A 19,040-nucleotide genomic window follows, 5' to 3' on the forward strand; every position below is an offset into this window, starting at 1 on the left:
ATGGCAAGGCATACGCAGCAGCAGGTCAGGCTGTTGCTTCGCTGCACACGATGGCGGTGCTCCAAGCATACCAGGCTGATCTGCTGAAAGACCTGGATAAAGGCGAGGGCCTTTCTTCTGACGAGATAGCTGAGCTGTGCCGCACCACGGATCTTGCTCTCCGTGCTACTAAGCAGGCCGCCTCCGCTATGGGCAGGTCTATGGCGGCAATGGTAGTAACGGAGAGACATCTGTGGGTGAACCTGGCAGATATCGGGAAGAAAGAGAGGGGCTTTCGTCTCGATGCTCCGGTTTTGCCTTCCAAATTTTTCGGGACCTCCGTTGAGACCGTGGTCGAGAAGTTCAGGGAGGCGAAGGCATGCTCAGCGGCCTTCAAATCCTTCATTCCACAAAGGTCCAGGTCTGAGCCTGAACAACATAGGGGTCCTGGTCCGTCTCGGTCTGAGGATCAGAGACGGGCACAGAAAGCTAGTGTCGCGGCTCGCGCTCCTCCCCCGCCTGCGGGTAGGGTTAGAAGGAATCACGGGTCAAAGTGAGGTAGACAAGACCTAGGGATGTGATCCAGACAAGGCATAAGCGCTTTCGTCCAGATCAGAGTGGGGGGTCTTACATCTGCCCTTAGCTCCTAATTCCCCTATAACCACCAGCTCTCCACCTGACCGAGGTTATTTTCTGTCAATATGGTGTGCTGTGTGTACATTAATGAGGAAAAAAATTAACTTAAATGATTTTAGCAAATGGCTGCAATATAACAAAGAGTGAAAAATTTAAGGGGGTCTGAATACTTTCCGTACCCACTGTATATATGTATTTAATGTGCTGGTGGTTATGTGTGTATAATCCTTCTGTGAGATGTCTTTGCAGTGTTTCCGGGACCTTTGTGTTTCTGTCCTCTCTAAGGTAGGTCCTCTGTGAGCACACCTTTGCTGGATTCAGAAACCAGGTGCTCGACTTGCAGTGTTACCTCACTCGTCGACATTATGTCCAGCCGGTATGATAGCCCTGGTTCCGGCTTGATGCTTCCTGGATCATGCGGCCAGGTCAGAGGCTTCTGCGGGAGCCTTCTTGATCATCAGGCCCCCGGCACGACGAGTTCCTTCCAAAAATTCCTGGATGTCTGGGATCCAGGATATCCCGTCTTGCTGAGGCATCGAGCGGGAAGTATAGGTGGCATTTGCGAGAACCTTCTTGTGTATGCTGTCTCAGGCAGTGCTCCCCTCACCTTAGAGGGTCGTATTTGAACTTCCCTCTCCTGTTTGGCCCAGTACCTCCGAGTATCTGTGATCATGCTAATGGAAATGTTAATCCATGCTATGGTAAGTGCACACGCTAAGCTCTGTGCACTTTCTGAAATCCACATAGTGGTAAGTGTGCATGTTTAACACTTTGCACACTTTCTAAAATCCACAGTAGTGGTAAGTGCGCCCGGGTTTGCTCCTTGGGCTGCTCTCGTGGTAATATTAGCAGTGCTCCCCTTTTACCAAAGGGTTGCCTATGAGCGCGCTATTCTTTCTGAATTCGGAGTTCTCCTCTCACGTGAGAGTTGAGTTCTCTGTTTTTCCCAGAGCAACTGGCAGCCGCAGCATCAAGGGAACATAGGCCCTTCGCTCCGCCTCTCTGATGCGCTGAGTTTTTTGGCTAGCTTGCAGTACGCTTACCCTCTGATTTCTAACGATCATGCTGTGCGAGCCCCCTCTCTCGTTGAGAGCTGGGTCTATGCTCCCTCAGCTAGGTAACTTACTGGTTGCAGTTTCAGCATTGGAACATGCTGTAGGTCCAAGCCTCCCCCCTCTCGTTTGAAGAGCTGGGTGTGTTGCTCCCTCAGCTAAGTAAATTATTGCTAGCTGTTCCAGCATTGGAACATGCGGTAGGTCGAGCTCCCCTCTCGTTTGAGAGCTGGGTGTTTGCCCCCCTTGAAAGGGAACGGCTCAGGTTACTTATGTAACCATGGCTCCCTGAGTAGGGAACGAGATACTGCGTCCTCTAGGCTTCCTGCCATGCTTCGAATGCAAGCTTCAGACGAAGAAGTGAATGACATGTTCTCCCGGCGCCTATTTATTCTAATAGTCGCACCGGTAGTGACGTCATGGGCTTGTTGGTGTTTTTTCAATGTATGCTTCAGATGCGGGTCACGACGAGGCGTTCCCCATAGCGCCCCCTAGATGACGCAGTGTCTCATTCCCTACTCAGAGAACCATGGTTACATACTGTAAGTAACCTGAGTTACTTATGTAATCTTTAGTTACAGATCTATTTATTGTGTTACTTACTGGAAGTTTGCTGAACAAAACATTTGTAGTTGTCATCACAAATTTACTGGCCAAATTATGCATTTTACATTTAGTAAAGAAACATTTTCACATTGACTAAACAAAGTAATGTTACTTAGGGCAATTAGACAATCACTAGGAGAACATAAAAATATGAGTGCATCATGTTGCCTTGAATTTTTTATATTATTTTAATTTTTTATTTATTTATTGGTTGGTGGACATTTCTCACAGGCCTCACATGTATTCATGAATGAAACTTATGAGTACCCATTCATCAGAGTATGCCATTTGGCTATTGAGAAAAATTGTTAAAAAAATTGTTATGGCCATTAAGATGATAAACACATCATACATTATAACAATAAATATATCATTATCTAAATTGAAGTTGATGATCTATCATCATACACAAGGGAGGTAATGTCTACTTCCTACCCCTGCCTGTGCATGAACTCAAATGTTGTAGAGGTCAGGCCATCTCCTATCACATTCATCAGTTTTGACATGAAGTCTGCTCACAAAGGACTATGAATGACATGCGATCCCATCCAAGCATAAAAGATACTTGTCCACCTCATCTGTGGGAATAATGTGCTTGTAGGCCCTTTGGCAGCAGGAGGGAGATTAGCATTGTAGTGCTGAGAGATGGGAAGAGGAAAGCATTCCTGGATTTTAGGTGTTGTTTTTCAGTGCCATCCTAATCATGAAATCTGAGCTCATGTATCCTGACGTCTTTTTGAGTGAGGGTTCACTACGGTTGTTGAACCCAGACATAGATGTAGCCTGAAAGAGATAGCAGATATGATTTTGGAGCTCTGAAGTTTTTTACAACACAGGTGTGAAACTGACATTGCTGAGTGAAAAGGTACAGAAAAGCTTAGATGAATGTCCTTAAGGAGCCTCAGCATTGCCGCTCATTGTAATTCACTTTCAAAAAGCTCATCCAACAAGCATTTTGTACTGTGTTTGAAAGTCATAGTGAATGTGATTACAGGAGGTGATAAACAGAGATGTTGAGCTCTCACACTGCAGGGCTGTTTTCACAAGGTCTAATCCTCCCTTCGCTCTCATTCTCACAGCAAAGCAGATTTCTGTGCTGTGAAACCTTGGAAACATAATCCTCTCTCTTCAGTTGGCTCTTGTTGTTTTAGCATCAGTCATTCAAACTAAAAAGGAGGATTTATTAAAAAAAATACAGGAACAATCCTTGCCTGCATTTATGAACTGTTAGCTGAGTCTTGAGATTGATCTGCCTTAGTGTTGTTGAGGTTATCTAAATATGAATCTCCCCACATCCTCAATGACAAACTGAATGATAAAAATCAGTTTGCCAGATTAGGATTTCGGTTGCTATTATACTGTACATTCCTCTCATCCAAAAGTCCACAGTGAAAGCAAGAAGATGGTATATTGTTTCTAACCAGATAACCGGAAGAATGCTCTTGATCTCAACATGACTGATAGTATCATTTCTGGTATGTATCCTCTGCCTCAGTTTTCCATTTTTCCTGCTATTATGATGTGTTTTTCACTCTGTCTTCTAGGTTTGGCGGGGGCATCGAGACAGGAGGAGGGTCAACAAGGAGTGTCTAGAGGAGATGATATTTTTGGGATTGGTAAACACCAGGATGCTCTGCGAGTTTACTGTTTGTGAAAAGCAAGTATTTTCATGAATTTGTTGTTTTGTACATATCTTCTGCTATTTTCGATCAAAAAACAATCAGAACTTTTTTGAACCTTGTGTTTTTAGTTTTTCTATCTCTTGTCTCCTGGTGCCCTTTTTCCAGATACCAGCCCAGCAAACGACACCCAGCCCTGCCCAACTGCATGCCCAGCAGGTGGAAAGCAGGAGGCATTGTGTGCAGGAGGAGCATGAGGCTGAGTACCAGAAGGCACTGGTCAGCATCAAAGAGTCAGTGCGGTCTGTCGATGGACCTGATGTTAAAGAGAGCTTGCACAAACAAATACGCCAGTGGTTTATTGAGTGTAGGTAAGCCATACACAAAAATCATTGATACAGTTTTTTGGGTAGGGTTACATTTTAGTAAAAAAAAAAAAAAAATTATAGGTGGGTCAAACACATGATGCTTTTTTTTTTTTTTGGTCCTATATATAAATTTTTATTCAGGAATAAATCAATAATGCAATTCATACATACAATGACTTGTAAACTTTTTCTGATGAGAATGTATTCAAATAATTTCGATAGTCAATGTAAGACAATAAAATGTCAGGATGATAAAACTGTCCTGATAGGAAGAAAAAAATATATTGAAATGTTTTGAAAAGAAACCCTTGTTAGTAGTAGTTCGGCATAATCTTTATTATTATTTCTTATAATAAAAAAAGATACTTAACAAAAAAGTGCTTTACTGCATAGTGATATAAACATTTTTCCACAAAATAAAAGTCATGTGCCACAAAGCCATATGGTCGAACATTATTATATAGTGAGTCACGGTCATAGTGACTATATGTCAAGGTCAAGTCTTTAAAAAAAAATCACATGGCCTTATGGAGTGTTATAGAGTACAATGAGTGTGACTTATGACTTATGTGCCTTAAAAAATACTTTTTTTATCTTGAAAAATATATATTTAAAAACATTTTTAAAATAATGATTAAAATGTGTTTGCTCACATGTATTTTTTATCTGTAATGAAAATCTGTTGATACGTTTTACTTGATGGTTACACCACATGACATTTTTGGCGTCATTAAATTGAAACCTTTTGTGAATATGGTATTATTAAAGTTTTTCAAAACCATATAAGACCAATATGTATAAAATATTACATTTATAAGAACTTGACACATATGTTTTAAACTAGAGTTTTAAAAGATTTGTTTCTTTATCGTGGACACTCTTATAAGGAGGTATAAGTAACTGTGGCAAATTGTGGCAAAATTTCAATAATAGTTTTCCACTTTCCATTTCCTCAGCATTCCGTCAATTACTTTCTCAGAATCTCTGGAACTAATCACCTCTATGTAATCTTCTACCTTTTAGACTTCCCCTCAGCCAATGTCTCCTTTTGCTAATCTGCTAATTTGCTTCCATACTCACAAGAGCTTTTCCTTGCATCTCCATCCACTCAATCCATGATTTCAGTCTAATTGTAAAGTACATTCCTGGCCCGTCGTCTCTTTCTTTTGTGCAGAAGCTGGAATGTAAGCAGTCAAGGCGATGGTCACTTTAACCCAGGGCTGTTTATGCTTAGCTAATGCATGTGCTATTTTCAAGTGTGCATGGTGTAGAGTGAGACTGGGCTGATTAGTGCATTCCAGCCTGATTTATGGCCTGCCACTGCATGCTGCTGCCCATTAATGTGGAGACAACAGTCATAAGTCATCTCAGTTGGACAACACAATGTTGTGGGGGGGAGTTCAGTAGCTTTGTCTCCAGTTAGTGGCCCCTTTCTCTGGCCCCTTCCAGTGACCTTGCTGGGCCCCTGCTGGTTGTATAAGGGATGTATGGGATACCAGGTCAGGACCTGCAAGGTGAAGTATGTTGGCGTGGTTTCCATGTGCTGATGAAGTGGAAGAGTGAAAGGTGGAGTATTTGAACAGCCAGCCATACATATGCTTTAAAACATATAAACACTTCACCGTTATTACCATTTGAATCCTGCTAACATACAGTCGGGTTCCGGAAGTAAAAACTAAATTCATTTTCTCCATAGGGATTTTTTTTTCAATGATAACCTATAAAGAAATTTCAAGGTTGCTCGGAATTAATAGTTCTATATTTTTCCATTGTTTTATTTTGATTATGTTATTCTTCATAGGATTGTAGTTCCTTCCCTTCCTAAAGCTGCTAAGTACACAGTTTTCTGTTCTGATTCACCTTGTAGCTAGTTGGCTTGGTTGATGACATAACACTTCAACAAAAAAAACTGGGTGGGCGCTAATGCACTCTACACTGAGGTAGATGAGAGAGAAATCAGCAGTTTCGTTGTACAGTCCCTTCATTGAAGTTGTTGAATAAGTATGTTTGGTTTATTCTAAATGAAGTGAATCTATTTTATTTTATTCTTCTAGTGAGCAGATTTAGGTGAAATTCAATCCTCTGCATTACAGTAGTACAGCTTTTATCATGTGCTACCACATTGGAAGTGAGTTTTAGCTATGTGCTACTGATTAAGTTAGCTAGAGCAGAGAGCTCAGGCTGGGCTCTGACTGACACTTTTACCCTGTTATTCTAAACCTGCCCCAGCTCCCCTGAGTGTCAGCGCTGGACCTGGCTAATGTATCCTACCCATGTGTGAAGTTCACAGTTCAAAATATGATTGATTTGCCTTTGTTCACGCGATCTGCTTTGTTTATCTATATGTTCACACAGACATGAAGTCTGTGTTACCTCATCTTTAAAAAATCTTTAAGGAAAACTATGTTTCTCACACAGAGTTCTTCCCATATATTTTTTGTTTTGGGAGAGAAATTTTAAAAACGTTGGGAGGGAAATTTGAACCAAAAAAGTTTATGAGTAATGGTGTTTCTGTAGGTTCTGTAAATTTTATATTTGTCCTCTTTAATCTGGACTACACCACTGTACTTTTTCATTAATGTTTGTTTAAGAATGCTAACATGTAGTAAATGTTTTGAAGGTAGCTGCTGAATTTGCTGCTAAAGAAGAAGAGAGGGAGAAGAAGAAAAAACTGAAGAGAGAGAAAGACAAAAAAGCAAATGACCGCAAAAAGAAGAAAGGGAAGATGAAAGGAAAAAAGGGGAAAGGAGATACAGAGGTGGGGCCATGCCTTGATAAAAACATATCACTGTTGCACAGAAATCAATAAAGTCTTTTTAAAGTACCTGTATCTGCAGAATTAAATCAGCTGATGTGGCAGTGACTCAGATTACCTCTGTGGTCATGCCCACACACAATGAACCAGACTTGGTTGAACTGCAAAGTGCTGCTGAATTTGGAGATTTTGATTACAGACCGGATATTGAAAGAAAATCACTTTTGTTTCCATACTTTCTCGTTTAGTGTTTCCTTGTCCTTGTCAATTATTGCATCCTAGTTTTGTTACATCTCCATCTAAATTTCCTCTGACCTTTAGGCTTATTTGCATTACAGTTAGATGAAAGCAGGTTTATAGGCGTTCCTCTCAGCATCAGTGCTAGATAGTTTCATTTCACAGACTTCCCTGAGGTGAGAAGGCCTGAAGTTTCCAGCTATTAAGTTAAAAGAATCATAGATGAGAGAATTATGACATATCACAGCAGCACTTGCATCATTTCATCAGAAGACATTTAGCATACTCAGTACACTCATATTCTCATGCATAATTGCGCATCAAAAATGTGCTTGAATATCTAGAGAACTGTAATATCCCTTCCTGCGTTCTGTTTGGGGTAGTGTTTGTTAAACTCATCCACAATCTCGGGAAATATCTGTGATTTCAGCAAGGCGTTCCTGCTGTGTTCCGCTTAGATTTGACTGTATCCTTGATAACCTCTTGCTCTCCCTATTCAGACCTCTTCCTCTCGTTAAACATAGATAGAGGTTCTGTTTTCTCTACTATGACGTCCAGACTTCCTGTGAACCAATATTTTATTTTAACAAAGAGTTAGGATAAATTAGACAAATTATGAATGAAAGCTTAGGCGTGGCAGACAGTAGTCTTTCATGTTTAAATCTAAAGGGATTTAGGTTCATGTGTGGTTTAATGTTCTCTGAGCTGACCTCTGAGCTTCATATGCTGACCAGTGGCTACTGTGAGGCAGTCAAGTGATTAAAATGCCCGCTCACACTGATTGGCTGCATTCCGGACTTCTAGAATGGAGCCTTTGTTCATGCTTTCCTTCATAAGAGCACCTGTAATCCTCATTGGAGAGCCAAACCACTGATATCTGCTCACAATGAGGCCCGAAAGACCAATTTGACCTTTTTCAAAGGCTCACATCCTGTATGAAAGCTGAACCTTTCAATAGTTAATTAAGGAATTTTTGTCAGAGCTCTTACGTTGGCCTAGTTTAAATTTTCAAGAGCCACTCAAAGGCTCCTTGTTAAAGAAAAAAAGAAGGTAGTACCAAATACATAGTTTTACAAAGAATGTTTTAAAATCTGTGTTTAGTAAATATTTACTGTATTTCCACCACTGTTTACCATACGGCCAAAATATATTTTAAATATATGCTGTAAACAGCATGGCTAAAGGACATATATTTTATATAAGTAATATGTATTTTGCTTAAAATGGCAAAAATTAAGTTAGAAAATGTTCTTCAAATTGCAAGAACATGTCTTATCTTAAAACAATTTTTTGTTTAATATACTTTGGATAATATAAATACACGTATATTGAAAATATATACAATGGCCAAAAATATACAAGAACATAACATTTTGAAAATATATATATTTTTAAATTTTTTAAAAATCAATATTTTTGTTGCCTATACCTGAAAAATTAAATTAAACCTGGCACATGAATTCATTTTGCTCCCGACCTCACCACAGGTTTCTTTGATATAATCTGCTAGATCCATTTGGAAGTTCTGTCTGATGCCACATGAATAATCATAAATCACTGCTCCTAGGCACTTAAAGGCCTTTCATATTTTCAGATGGATTTGTGTCTCTTTTGGGAGTCATTAGCTGCAAATGGCCCATAAAATATACAGCCTCCATTTGGCTTACTCCTTCTGAAAATGCTCTGCTCCTGAGCAGACACACTCTGAGATCTGAGTGTGTGCTTGTGACACGCAAGCCAAACATTCGCGTGAGTATGTGAGGACGTTGATTTACTTTTAATGTGCGACCCCTAGTTGAGAGAAAGGAAAACAGGAGGCACCGTAAATCATGCTTGCAGCATCGTGTTCAGCCCCCGCTGTGTATTCACATCATTAAAATGCCAGTGCTGAGGGTGACCCCGCACCAGAGCAGTGTGCAAGAACATCGCCCTGGGAAGAGCTTTGATCACTCATGTGGAATCTCAGTCACTCTGATTTATCCATAACCTGCCTTAAATCATCTCAGAGAACTTTCCTTGTCTACAATGTAAGGTTAATGTAGTGTAATCTAGTGATGCTTTACTTGTGAAGGACCCATCTTAATACAAACTGGCTGTTTTGCAGGAAGAAGAGAAAGGATGGAAGATGACTCCCAGTAACTTCCTTCCTGCAGTAGTCGAGGGAGCCAAACTGTACAAAGGTAAGCGGGAGATGACGGTGAAAGGGTGCAGTGTCTGAATCTGTCATCGGAAATTAATGCAGCTTTTCCCTGACCACATGACTAATTCTCAACAACGTCAACAGTGTTTGTGTGAGGTCAATGAGAGAGTAAGCTTTCATCACAACTGTGACATGAGATGTGTCTGGAATACATCTAAGTTATCAATAATGACAGGGCAATGCCAGATTCTCAGTTCAAGACCACCCCACATGGAACCTTTTTCCTCTTCTTTCTCTACGTCTTTCTCCTTCCCCCTTCTTTTGTGAGTACACATATGTTTTCTTGCCCTCTCATTAAAGCAGTCTCTTGTCGTCACATTGAAGTCCAACTCCTCCTTGTGCTATAATCAACAGTAGTCATCTGTCACCTCCCCTGTTGCCTTGGTTTCATGGCAAGGACAGTTTTCACAGGCCATATATCTAACTACATTTGTTTGTGAAGTGATAGTTGTTCATCCAGTTCTCTCCAAACAAGTGTACAGTATAAAATAGTACTGATAAATTTACGATAAAGAACTAGCAGTTGTGGTTGCCAGACATTCACTGTAAAAATATGGTGTTACAGGAATTACAGGAGGCATTTAATTCCTGTTACGGTGCTGTGCTGATTCAAGCGCACGACTTTTAATAATAAATCCACAGACAATAAACAAGGAAAACAGGAACAGGGGGTAGCACAACACATAGCAAACAGTGAAACAATAACCAGCAAAGGACTGAACAGAACAGGGAGTATAAATACAAAAGCAAGAGAGGGATTAATGACTTAATTAAAGGGACACAGTTGAACCAAATAACATAAAATCAAGACAACAAGGGAAAATAGGTCAAAGAAAAATCAACACAAAACCACAGACATGTAACAGTTCGCCCCCTCTGGGAAGGTGTGTCCTCATGCTGCATAAGGTCCAACAGAGGAGCGAGGGCGGGGGTTCTGGAGGGGGACGTGGAGCAGGAAAGAGGCAGAAACTAAAAGTCCAAATGAGTCCATGGGGGAGTGGAGGGTGGGAGGAGCCATGGGGAAGCCAGGAGAAGGAGGAGCCAGGTGTTGGCTCAGAGACCAGCCAGGATGAGGCCCCAGGGTTGAGTCGAGGGAGGGAGGAGCCATGGTGTAGACTTGGCAGATAACACCCTGGGGATGAGTGATGGAGACGGAGCCGCTGAAGGAGGAGACCCAGGTGGAGCTGAGCAGACGGAGAGCCAGGACGACACCCGAGGTCCGGAGGGCCAAGACGGAGCTGATGGCTCATGCAAGTGAGGCAGAGACGGGGACCCAGAAGACCGCAGCAGAGCCGGAGCAACTGAGGATGAAGACAGATCCGGAGGAGCCTGATAGAGCCAAAGGGACGGAGTGACGAGGCGAAGCCGGAGGAGTGGAGTCCCAAGGGAACGGATGGTCGATGACTGACCAAGGTGGAGCCGAATGGACGAGGGAACCCCGTTGAGCCAGTGGGATGATAGGCCACATTGTAGACGAAGGAGCAAGGGGCCATGGTCAAGGTCATTTTTATTTATATAGCACCTTTAAACAACATTTATGCTAACCAAGGTGCTTCACAGTAACACAACACAATGAAAAAAAGTTTAAAATTTAAGTCAACAGCTTAACCCATAAAACCAAATAAAAATCAGGAATAAGAATTTAACTCAGTAAGACCAACATATCCAACAATTATAAATAGGCCTGAGAAAAGAGATACTTTTTCAATGATGATATTTAAATGATGATATTTAAATGCAGATAAAGAAAATTATAACCTAACAGATTGAGGTAACGGATTCCACAGCTTAGAGGCTAATACGGAATAGGCTCTATCACCTTTAGATTTCAAATGAGACAATGGGACGGTTAATAGATTATCAGAAGATGATCTAAGAGATCTCCGGGGTGAGTATGAACAAATAAGGTCTGATATGTAGACTGGAGCCAGACCGTGCAAAGATTCAAACACAAAAGTTAAAACCTTGTACTCAATTCTAAATTTAACTGGTAGCCAATGTAAATGTGCTAAAATAGGGCTGATATGCTCCCTCTTTTTCTTCCCCATTAAGAAGCAGGCTGCAGCATTTTGAACCAGTTGCAAACGTGAAAGGGAAAACTGGTTGACACCAGCATATAAAGCATTACAATAATCAAGCCTTGTTGAAATAAAGGCATGAATAACTGTCTCTAGATCACTAAAAGATAAAAGAGATTTCAGTTTACGTAAACCCCTAAGCTAGCTCTAAAACTAGCTCTAACAACAGAGTTTATTTGATTGTAGAATTTTAACTCTGAATCAAAAACAACACCCATGTTCTTCACGAGTACGGATATTTGCTTGCAAAGGTCCTAAACTAGAGGACATGCCATTAACCTAATGGGGGGAGCCAAATAGAATGACTTCAGTCTTGTTCTCATTTAACTGAAGAAAATTATCACATATCCTGCTTTTGATGTTGTTTACACAAGCAAGCAAGTCAGATAAGGACTTTGACCCAGGTTTAATTGACATATACAACTGGTTATCATCCGCATAAATGTGATATAGGACCTTGTGAAACTTAAAAATGTAACGAAGAGGGAGCATATATAAAACAAACAAAATTGGGCCCAAGATGGAGCCCTGCGGCACCCTGCCAGTAACAGAGGCAGGTGATGAATAAGACTGACCTATCTCCAAAGAGAAACACCTCGCAGTAAAATAAGATTTAAATCAATCTAAGGCCGAATCACAAATACCAACCTTGGTTTTTAACCTGTTTAAAAGAATACAGGGATCTACTGTATCGAACGCCGCACTTAAATCCAACAGTAAAACTGCACAATTTCCAGAATCCACAAATAATAGCAAGTCGTTTACCACTCTTAACAAGGCCGATTCAGTGCTATGCTTGAATCTAAAACCAGACTGAAAAGGATCCAATATATTATTTTCAATTAAGTAAGGTGATAACTGATTTAAAACAGCTTTCTCCAATACTTTTGATAATAGCCAAGGCAGAGCCGATGGGTGGGAGGACAGAGGTGGAGTCCAGGGCTTGAAGACTAGAGGCAGAGAAGAGGGATCCTCACGCCTAGGCGGAGCTGGAGACTGAAGGCCCGAGGCAGATCAGAATGTCCGGATGGCGCTGACTGAGGGTGAGTTGAGGGACTGACAGGAACCAGCGGAGACAGGGCTGAGGAACAGGCTGGCATTAGGAGAGGAGGCAGGAGGGGACAAAACCAATCAATTAAGTCCTCCTTACAAATGTCCATAAGTTTCTCATAATATTTCCCAGAGGCCAGTTTCAGCTCACCCTCAGCAGCGGGAGTGTGGGTGGGGCTTCCCTCCAAGCCCTCGATCTCCAATAGTACTCCTTCAGGGACGGGCAAAGTTTCCGGCTCACACACCTTGTCAGACGGGTCTTGAGGCTCAGGCTCTAAGGCCATGATTGGCTCTGTCGGTGGTTCTGACGCTGGCTCTCGTGTCGCGGCAGGCTCAGGCTCTCCATCTGCGGTGGGCTCAGATGATTGCTCCGTGCAGTGGGATGATGGCTGGCTGGTCTCTGGTTCGGGGGTGGGGCTGCAGATGTTCTCCTCAGCGGGCCAGACAGTGAATTGCGATCCGTTATTCTCCAGCATCCACTTCATGAAAGTGGCGAAGCTCCCTCGGGGACCTTTCCCAGACAGCTTAGCCTTTGTGGCGGTGTTCAGTCCCACATAATAAAACATGCATAGGCAGCTGTCCGGGTAATGTGTTAGGTAGGCAAGATCTAAAGAAGTCCCTCATGTGGTCTTCGAGGGAGCGATCCTCTTTCTCCAGTCAAATGAGCTTGACAGCAGGGTTATCCATAGCAGGGGAAGGAATAAAAGAAAAGGGAAACGCAGAAAAACTTACTTAGGCCGGTTATTCTGTTACGGTGCTCTGCTGATTCAAGTGCACGACGAAGGGGTAGTCCAAGAAACAGTCTTTTAATAATAAATCCACAGAATAAACACAAGGAATCCAGGAGCAAGGGGTAGCACAACACAAAACATAGCAACCAGCGAAACAATAACGGCAAAGGACTGAACAGAACAGGGAGTATAAATACAAAAGCAAGAGAGGGATTAATAACTCAATTAATGGGACACAGGTGAACTGAATAACATGATCAAGACAATAAGGGAAACTAGGTCAAAGGAAAATCAACACAGAAAACCACAGACATGAAACAGATGCTTGTATATTTTACAATTCATAACCATTTAGAATATTAATTGACATTGTTAACTGAGTGTGAGAAAGGAAAAACTACTAGAAGGGGTAAACTAGCATACCTGAAATACTAAAATCTTTATAACCGCCAAAATATATAACCAATAGTACAGATGTTAAAACAACAGCACATGATACATCAACTTTCATCATACTGTAGTGACCTTTTCATAAACCCAATACACAGCTGGTACTCATGTAGATGGTGTACAATGTCACACACCCAAAGACAAAATACCATCAAGGTAAAACACATTACACTAGAACTGCTATAAACATTGACTTAACAACAAAAATTGTAACCAACAAATTCTTGAGACAAAAATAATTTGTATTAGATGGAAAATCATATGATATTGTACTTTTTGTTCAAGCTTTCAGGTTTTATTCATAATTAGGTTTAGGTTTGAGTAAGGGGTTGGGTTTTATGTTTTGGTTTAGATTCCAGTTGTATGTTTTCTTAAAAAAAAAAAAAAAATGTTAGTAAAAAAAAAACCCATTTTGGAAGTAAAAGTATGAATTACTTTATAATTTGTGGCGGAAATCTGAATTGTAACAAGACAATACATGCACTTATAAAGTAAAATACATACAGTAAAACATTGTTCAAATTGCACTAGATTGCACTTCTGTGTTTAAATGATCCATGAAGTGTAGAGAGCTAGATCTCAGATCTTTCGAAACCATTGAACGTTTCTGTGCATGTCTGAATGTTTGTGTCAGTAGGGAGTAGGTGAAACAGCGGTCTGCAAAAACACATTCTAAACATATCAGTCTAGCATTTCCAGGATAGATTGCTATGACAACATCCTGCTCTGTTGCCTGTGTTCAGTGATTAGAGAACTTCTATCAACAAACTGCATTGTACATTGCACACCAACTCCATTTTAGCTGTGGTCCGGCCCATTATCAACCATCTCTAGGCTACAGATTGTTAGATTTATTTCTCTTCTACTCCTACAACAGACTCTGTTGCCTGAGAGTAGGGCTGGGCGATTTATTACGATTTTATCAATTAATTCGAATTTAATGTTTTGCCACGATTTTATTTTTTAGAAATCGAGGAATCATGATTCTGAATAGAAATATTACTAAATGTTAGAATTAGACACTTTGACAATATGCCAATGTTAACAGTAAATAGAAAATGATCCAACCGCATTTCGGCGCACGCGATTAACCGCTCACGTGTGGCGCGCTCTGTGAAGGACCAGAAGGTGCCGTTCACACAGAATGCGCTTTTGTGTTGACAAAGATGCAACGCAGGCAGTGGAATAGGAAAAAATGCAGGAAGATGGGAGTTCAACTTCTTTTATCTTGAGCGCCGCGTTTTTAGAATGTCATTTCATGCATGAGATGCTGCAATAGACGAGAGCGCAACAGTCAAACGTGTCTATGACCAATAGTTTTCATAGAAAAAACAGTGGAAAAGCAGTGCAATCGAATAAAAACCTGTAAAGAACTACTAGTGTATGTCTGAAAGTTCATGTTTGCATCATGGTGACAGGCTGAAAGCTGCTGTTCATTGTTTTTACAGATCATTTATAGCCTAGTTAATAATAGTTAATAATAGTCTACTGGTGTTATACCTGCAGTCATTTTGAATTTGAATTACCTTTACTTTTGAGAGTTTTTTAAAGCATTTTCCTTGTATAATTTCTGAACATATAATATGTATAAGACACGTTTGTAGAAGATGTAGTTGTAGTTCATGCATCTTTTTTGCAAAGATATTTAACATTGACAAGTAATTTGCTTAACATTTACATCATGTTGACAACTCCATGTGTGGTGCACTTAAAATAGAAATTTCTTTAACTAGAGGTTTATTAAAGAAAAAGTTAAATTTTCAAGTTGACAAGTTAAAAATCATAAAAATCGAGAATCAGTCAAACCTTCTGAAAAAAATATAGATTTGATTTTTTGCCATATCGCTCAGCCCTACCTGAGAGAGGTGTGAGGTGTCTTTTAAAGTCAAATTCTGATAAGGAAAACTCCTGTCTTTTTAAAGTCACTGAATCTCACATCTATCACACAGCTGTGCATTTGGTTTGTAACTCTGAAAGAGTCTATCATTCTTCAAAGAACATAGAGGTTCACTAAAGTGGATCATCCACTTCACATCTGCTGAAGTTCTGTGTGTGTTCTCAGCCCCTCCACAAGTATTCTTCACAAGACACGTGTTGACGTCAAGTCATGTCAGTTGCTTCTATCATCTACAGGTCTTTGATGATTAATCTTTCCCTTAAAGGAAAGAACTGCAGTCAAACTGCAGTGTGATTGTATGCAGTGATAAATGCAGTTTTGTAGCATAAAAGGACACAGTATTGATGAACAACTCTCAAGGACAACTAGATTTTACTTTAAAGGTGACATATTATGCCCCTTTTTACAATATGTAATATAAGTCTCTGGTGTCCCCAGAATGTGTCTGTGAAGTTTCAGCTCAAAATACTCCACAGATCATTTATTATATAATTTTGAAAATGCCTATTTTGAGTGGAAGCAGAAACAAGCTGTTTTTCGGGCCTGTGTCTTTAAATGCAAATGAGCTGCTGCTCGCCACCCCCTTTTCCAGAATAGAGCTGTGCCTTTACAGCTCGTATCTGCTAAAAAAAATCTGTTTTGGTTCTGATTATCATGTTTATCGCGCTGAAATCATGCGTTTTAAACCATATGATTTTAAACTTCAGATATACGGTTTTCTGAGCGCACACATCCGAAGCACATAGACGAGAAAGCTGCTGTCACAGCATGTGAGTACTAAACTAAGTTCTCATTCACATACAAATTTACGTTAAAAACACACGAGTTACAAAAACAGTCGGTTATATCTGTGAAGATAAACAGCTGGGAAATAAATCGCTTGTTTATTTTAGATCTGTGTGGCAGCAGCAATATACAGTAGCCTAAATAAATCAATAAATCCACTGCTGTCTTGTCTCCTCTGAGGCTGGGACTCTAAATAGTGTTCTGTGCTCGTCTGTGCAGCCAAAAACAGAACAGTTAGCATGTTTTGCTCAAACTTTCGCCATGGCATTAGAGCTGATACCCCGTTGTCGCTTGCGAAATCAAAATGAAGTTGCCTTGAGTGGAAGTTTACAGATTAAGGGGCGGTAATATTATAATGAGATCCCTTTGCCACGTCACCAAGGGAGTGAAATCAGACACGCTCGTTTTCTCAGATGCTTGCAGAAAAAGGCTTACCTAAACAAAGTGATTGGGTTAATCTTTTTCATGTTTCCTTGATTGGTAGATGCACCAGGGACCTGATTATAGCACTTAAACCCTGGAAAAGTCATATTTGTTGTCAATGTAGTGCAATACAAGTAAAGCTCAATTCAGTAGTACTTCAGATCAGTACAGAAACAGGTCTGATGGACAGCTGCACTGAAACGTGAACTAAGCTGCAGTTTCTGGGCAACAGCTGCAGTGCATTGGCATGGATACTGTTGCAGTTTTCATATTTCACTATATGCAGTTGTAAAGCTTTTTCAAAATAACTTACCATATACTGTGGCTTTATTGATTCAGTCATTGCTGCTATTGTTGCCAAACAGTCTTTTTTTAGCTATTTTATTAAGTAAATTTTGCAATGAAAACTTCAAATATATTATGCTACACATGGAGACTATACTAACTTCTAAAACTGCAGCCAATCATGCATCATAATTATACAGTACAAGTATGTAAATTGGATACTGTACTTCTGCAGATTTGCAGCACAAGTGTGGTAATTTGGATGCAGTAGAAGTGAATTTTTCAGTACTACTGCTGTACTGGGCTCAATTTGCCATGTTTTACTAAAGTTACAAATATTACCATTGATTTTTTGAATGTGTTTATTGTATATTTAAATATTTTAATGTTGCAGGTGAGAGCATGGCATGTTAAAAGTGTGATATACGATTACATGCATCTTCATCTTACTGTGTGTGTGTGTGTACATGTGTGTGTGCACGTGTGTGTGCATGTACAAATGCCTTTTTGACTGGAAAAAAATTCAGCCAATGAACAGCTGTAACCTTGCAGGAAGCAATTATATGCCCAGTCAAAGCTGCTTAATTCCTTTCATTTGGATTTTCCTCTAAATGTCACCTTGCTCACTCTGCAGTGGGTTACATTCTTGAGGAATGAAGCTTATAGGTGTAATGAAAAGCAGAGATCAGAGCTTACCTCCCAAATATTTGACATAGTTCAGTGAATAGCGATGTCTGTCTCACAGTGCGTTGCTTATATCTGCAATAATCATCAACTAAACTGCTGTCATCAGCATTGTCCACAGAATACAATAAGTAAAGTTTAGGAATTGTAAAATGAAAGTGAAATGTTGCTGGTTTTTATTATTTGTATTGTCTCTTGTAAAATAAGTATGTGTAATTGTATAAAATGTGTGATTGTGTGCTTTAGATCTTAAAAGTATATTTTAAAAACTACTTGCAGATAATATTAATTAAATAAGAACTTAAGTGTACTTGAGGAGAGCATATTTTTAAAAGGTGTAATTTGTAATAATGTTTATTGACATTTAAAGATTTACTTTAAAGAACATTTAAATTATTATGTTTTAATCTTTTGTTGGGATTTAAAGAAGTAAGCATATTTTACATTATTTACATTTACATTTAGACATTTAGCAGATGCTTTTATCCAAAGCGACTTACAAATGAAGACAATTGAAGCAATCAAAATCAACAAAAGAGCAATGACATGCAAGTGTCACTTGCAGAACGCAAGCTTCTAGAGGGCACATAAGTCTGAAGTAATGAATTTAGGTAAAGGGGTGCAGAGCCAGTGATGGTTTTGTAGGCAAAAATTAATGCCTTGAATTTTATGCAAGCAGCTATTGGTTGCCAGTGCAAATTGATAAACATACAGTGGGGCAAAAAAGTATTTAGTCAGCCACCAATTGTGCAAGTTCTCCCACTTAAAAAGATGAGAGTGGGTCTTTCAGCATGACAATGATCCCAAACACACCGCCCGGGCAACGAAGGAGTGGCTTCGTAAGAAGCATTTCAAGGTCCTGGAGGGGCCTAGCCAGTCTCCAGCTCTCAACCCCATAGAAAATCTTTGGAGGGCGTTGAAAATCCGTGTTGCCCAGTGACAGCCCCACAACATTACTGCTCTAGAGGAGATCTGCATGGAGGAATGGTCCAAATTACCAGCAACAGTGTGTGAAAACCTTGTGAAGACTTACAGAAAACGTTTGACCTCTGTCATTGCCAACAAAGGGTATATAACAAAGTATTGAGATGAAATTTTGTTATTGACCAAATACTTATTTTCCACCATAATTTGCAAATAAATTCTTTAAAAATCCTACAATGTGATTTTCTGGATTTTTTTTCTCATTTTGTCTCTCATAGTT

At 40.1% G+C, this 19,040-nt stretch overlaps 2 protein-coding genes across 2 annotated transcripts in view; one reads left to right on the forward strand and one right to left on the reverse strand.

Annotated features, from left to right (window-relative positions):
- The window catches only part of LOC107596327 (IQ and AAA domain-containing protein 1-like), a 32,304-nt gene that overhangs the window by 4,661 nt on the left and 8,603 nt on the right, over window positions 1-19,040 (forward strand). Inside the window, exons 5-9 of the mRNA XM_016287035.1 lie at window positions 3,818-3,889; window positions 4,061-4,259; window positions 6,778-6,782; window positions 6,881-7,018; window positions 9,357-9,432. Of these exons, the coding sequence (XP_016142521.1) occupies window positions 3,818-3,889; window positions 4,061-4,259; window positions 6,778-6,782; window positions 6,881-7,018; window positions 9,357-9,432 (490 nt within the window). The remainder of the gene's footprint in view (window positions 1-3,817; window positions 3,890-4,060; window positions 4,260-6,777; window positions 6,783-6,880; window positions 7,019-9,356; window positions 9,433-19,040) is intronic.
- Window positions 11,921-13,603, reverse strand: LOC107596321 (proteoglycan 4-like). Its single transcript, XM_016287030.1, has 2 exons — window positions 12,732-13,603; window positions 11,921-12,623 (listed from the first exon to the last, which is right to left on the reverse strand). The coding sequence occupies exons 1-2, from the start codon at window positions 13,144-13,146 to the stop codon at window positions 12,481-12,483; spliced, it is 558 nt and encodes a 185-aa protein (XP_016142516.1). The 5' UTR covers window positions 13,147-13,603; the 3' UTR covers window positions 11,921-12,480.

Source organism: Sinocyclocheilus grahami, unplaced genomic scaffold (assembly GCF_001515645.1).
Source record: "Sinocyclocheilus grahami isolate Dianchi unplaced genomic scaffold, SAMN03320097.WGS_v1.1 scaffold217.1, whole genome shotgun sequence".
NCBI classification, from domain to species: domain Eukaryota; kingdom Metazoa; phylum Chordata; class Actinopteri; order Cypriniformes; family Cyprinidae; genus Sinocyclocheilus; species Sinocyclocheilus grahami.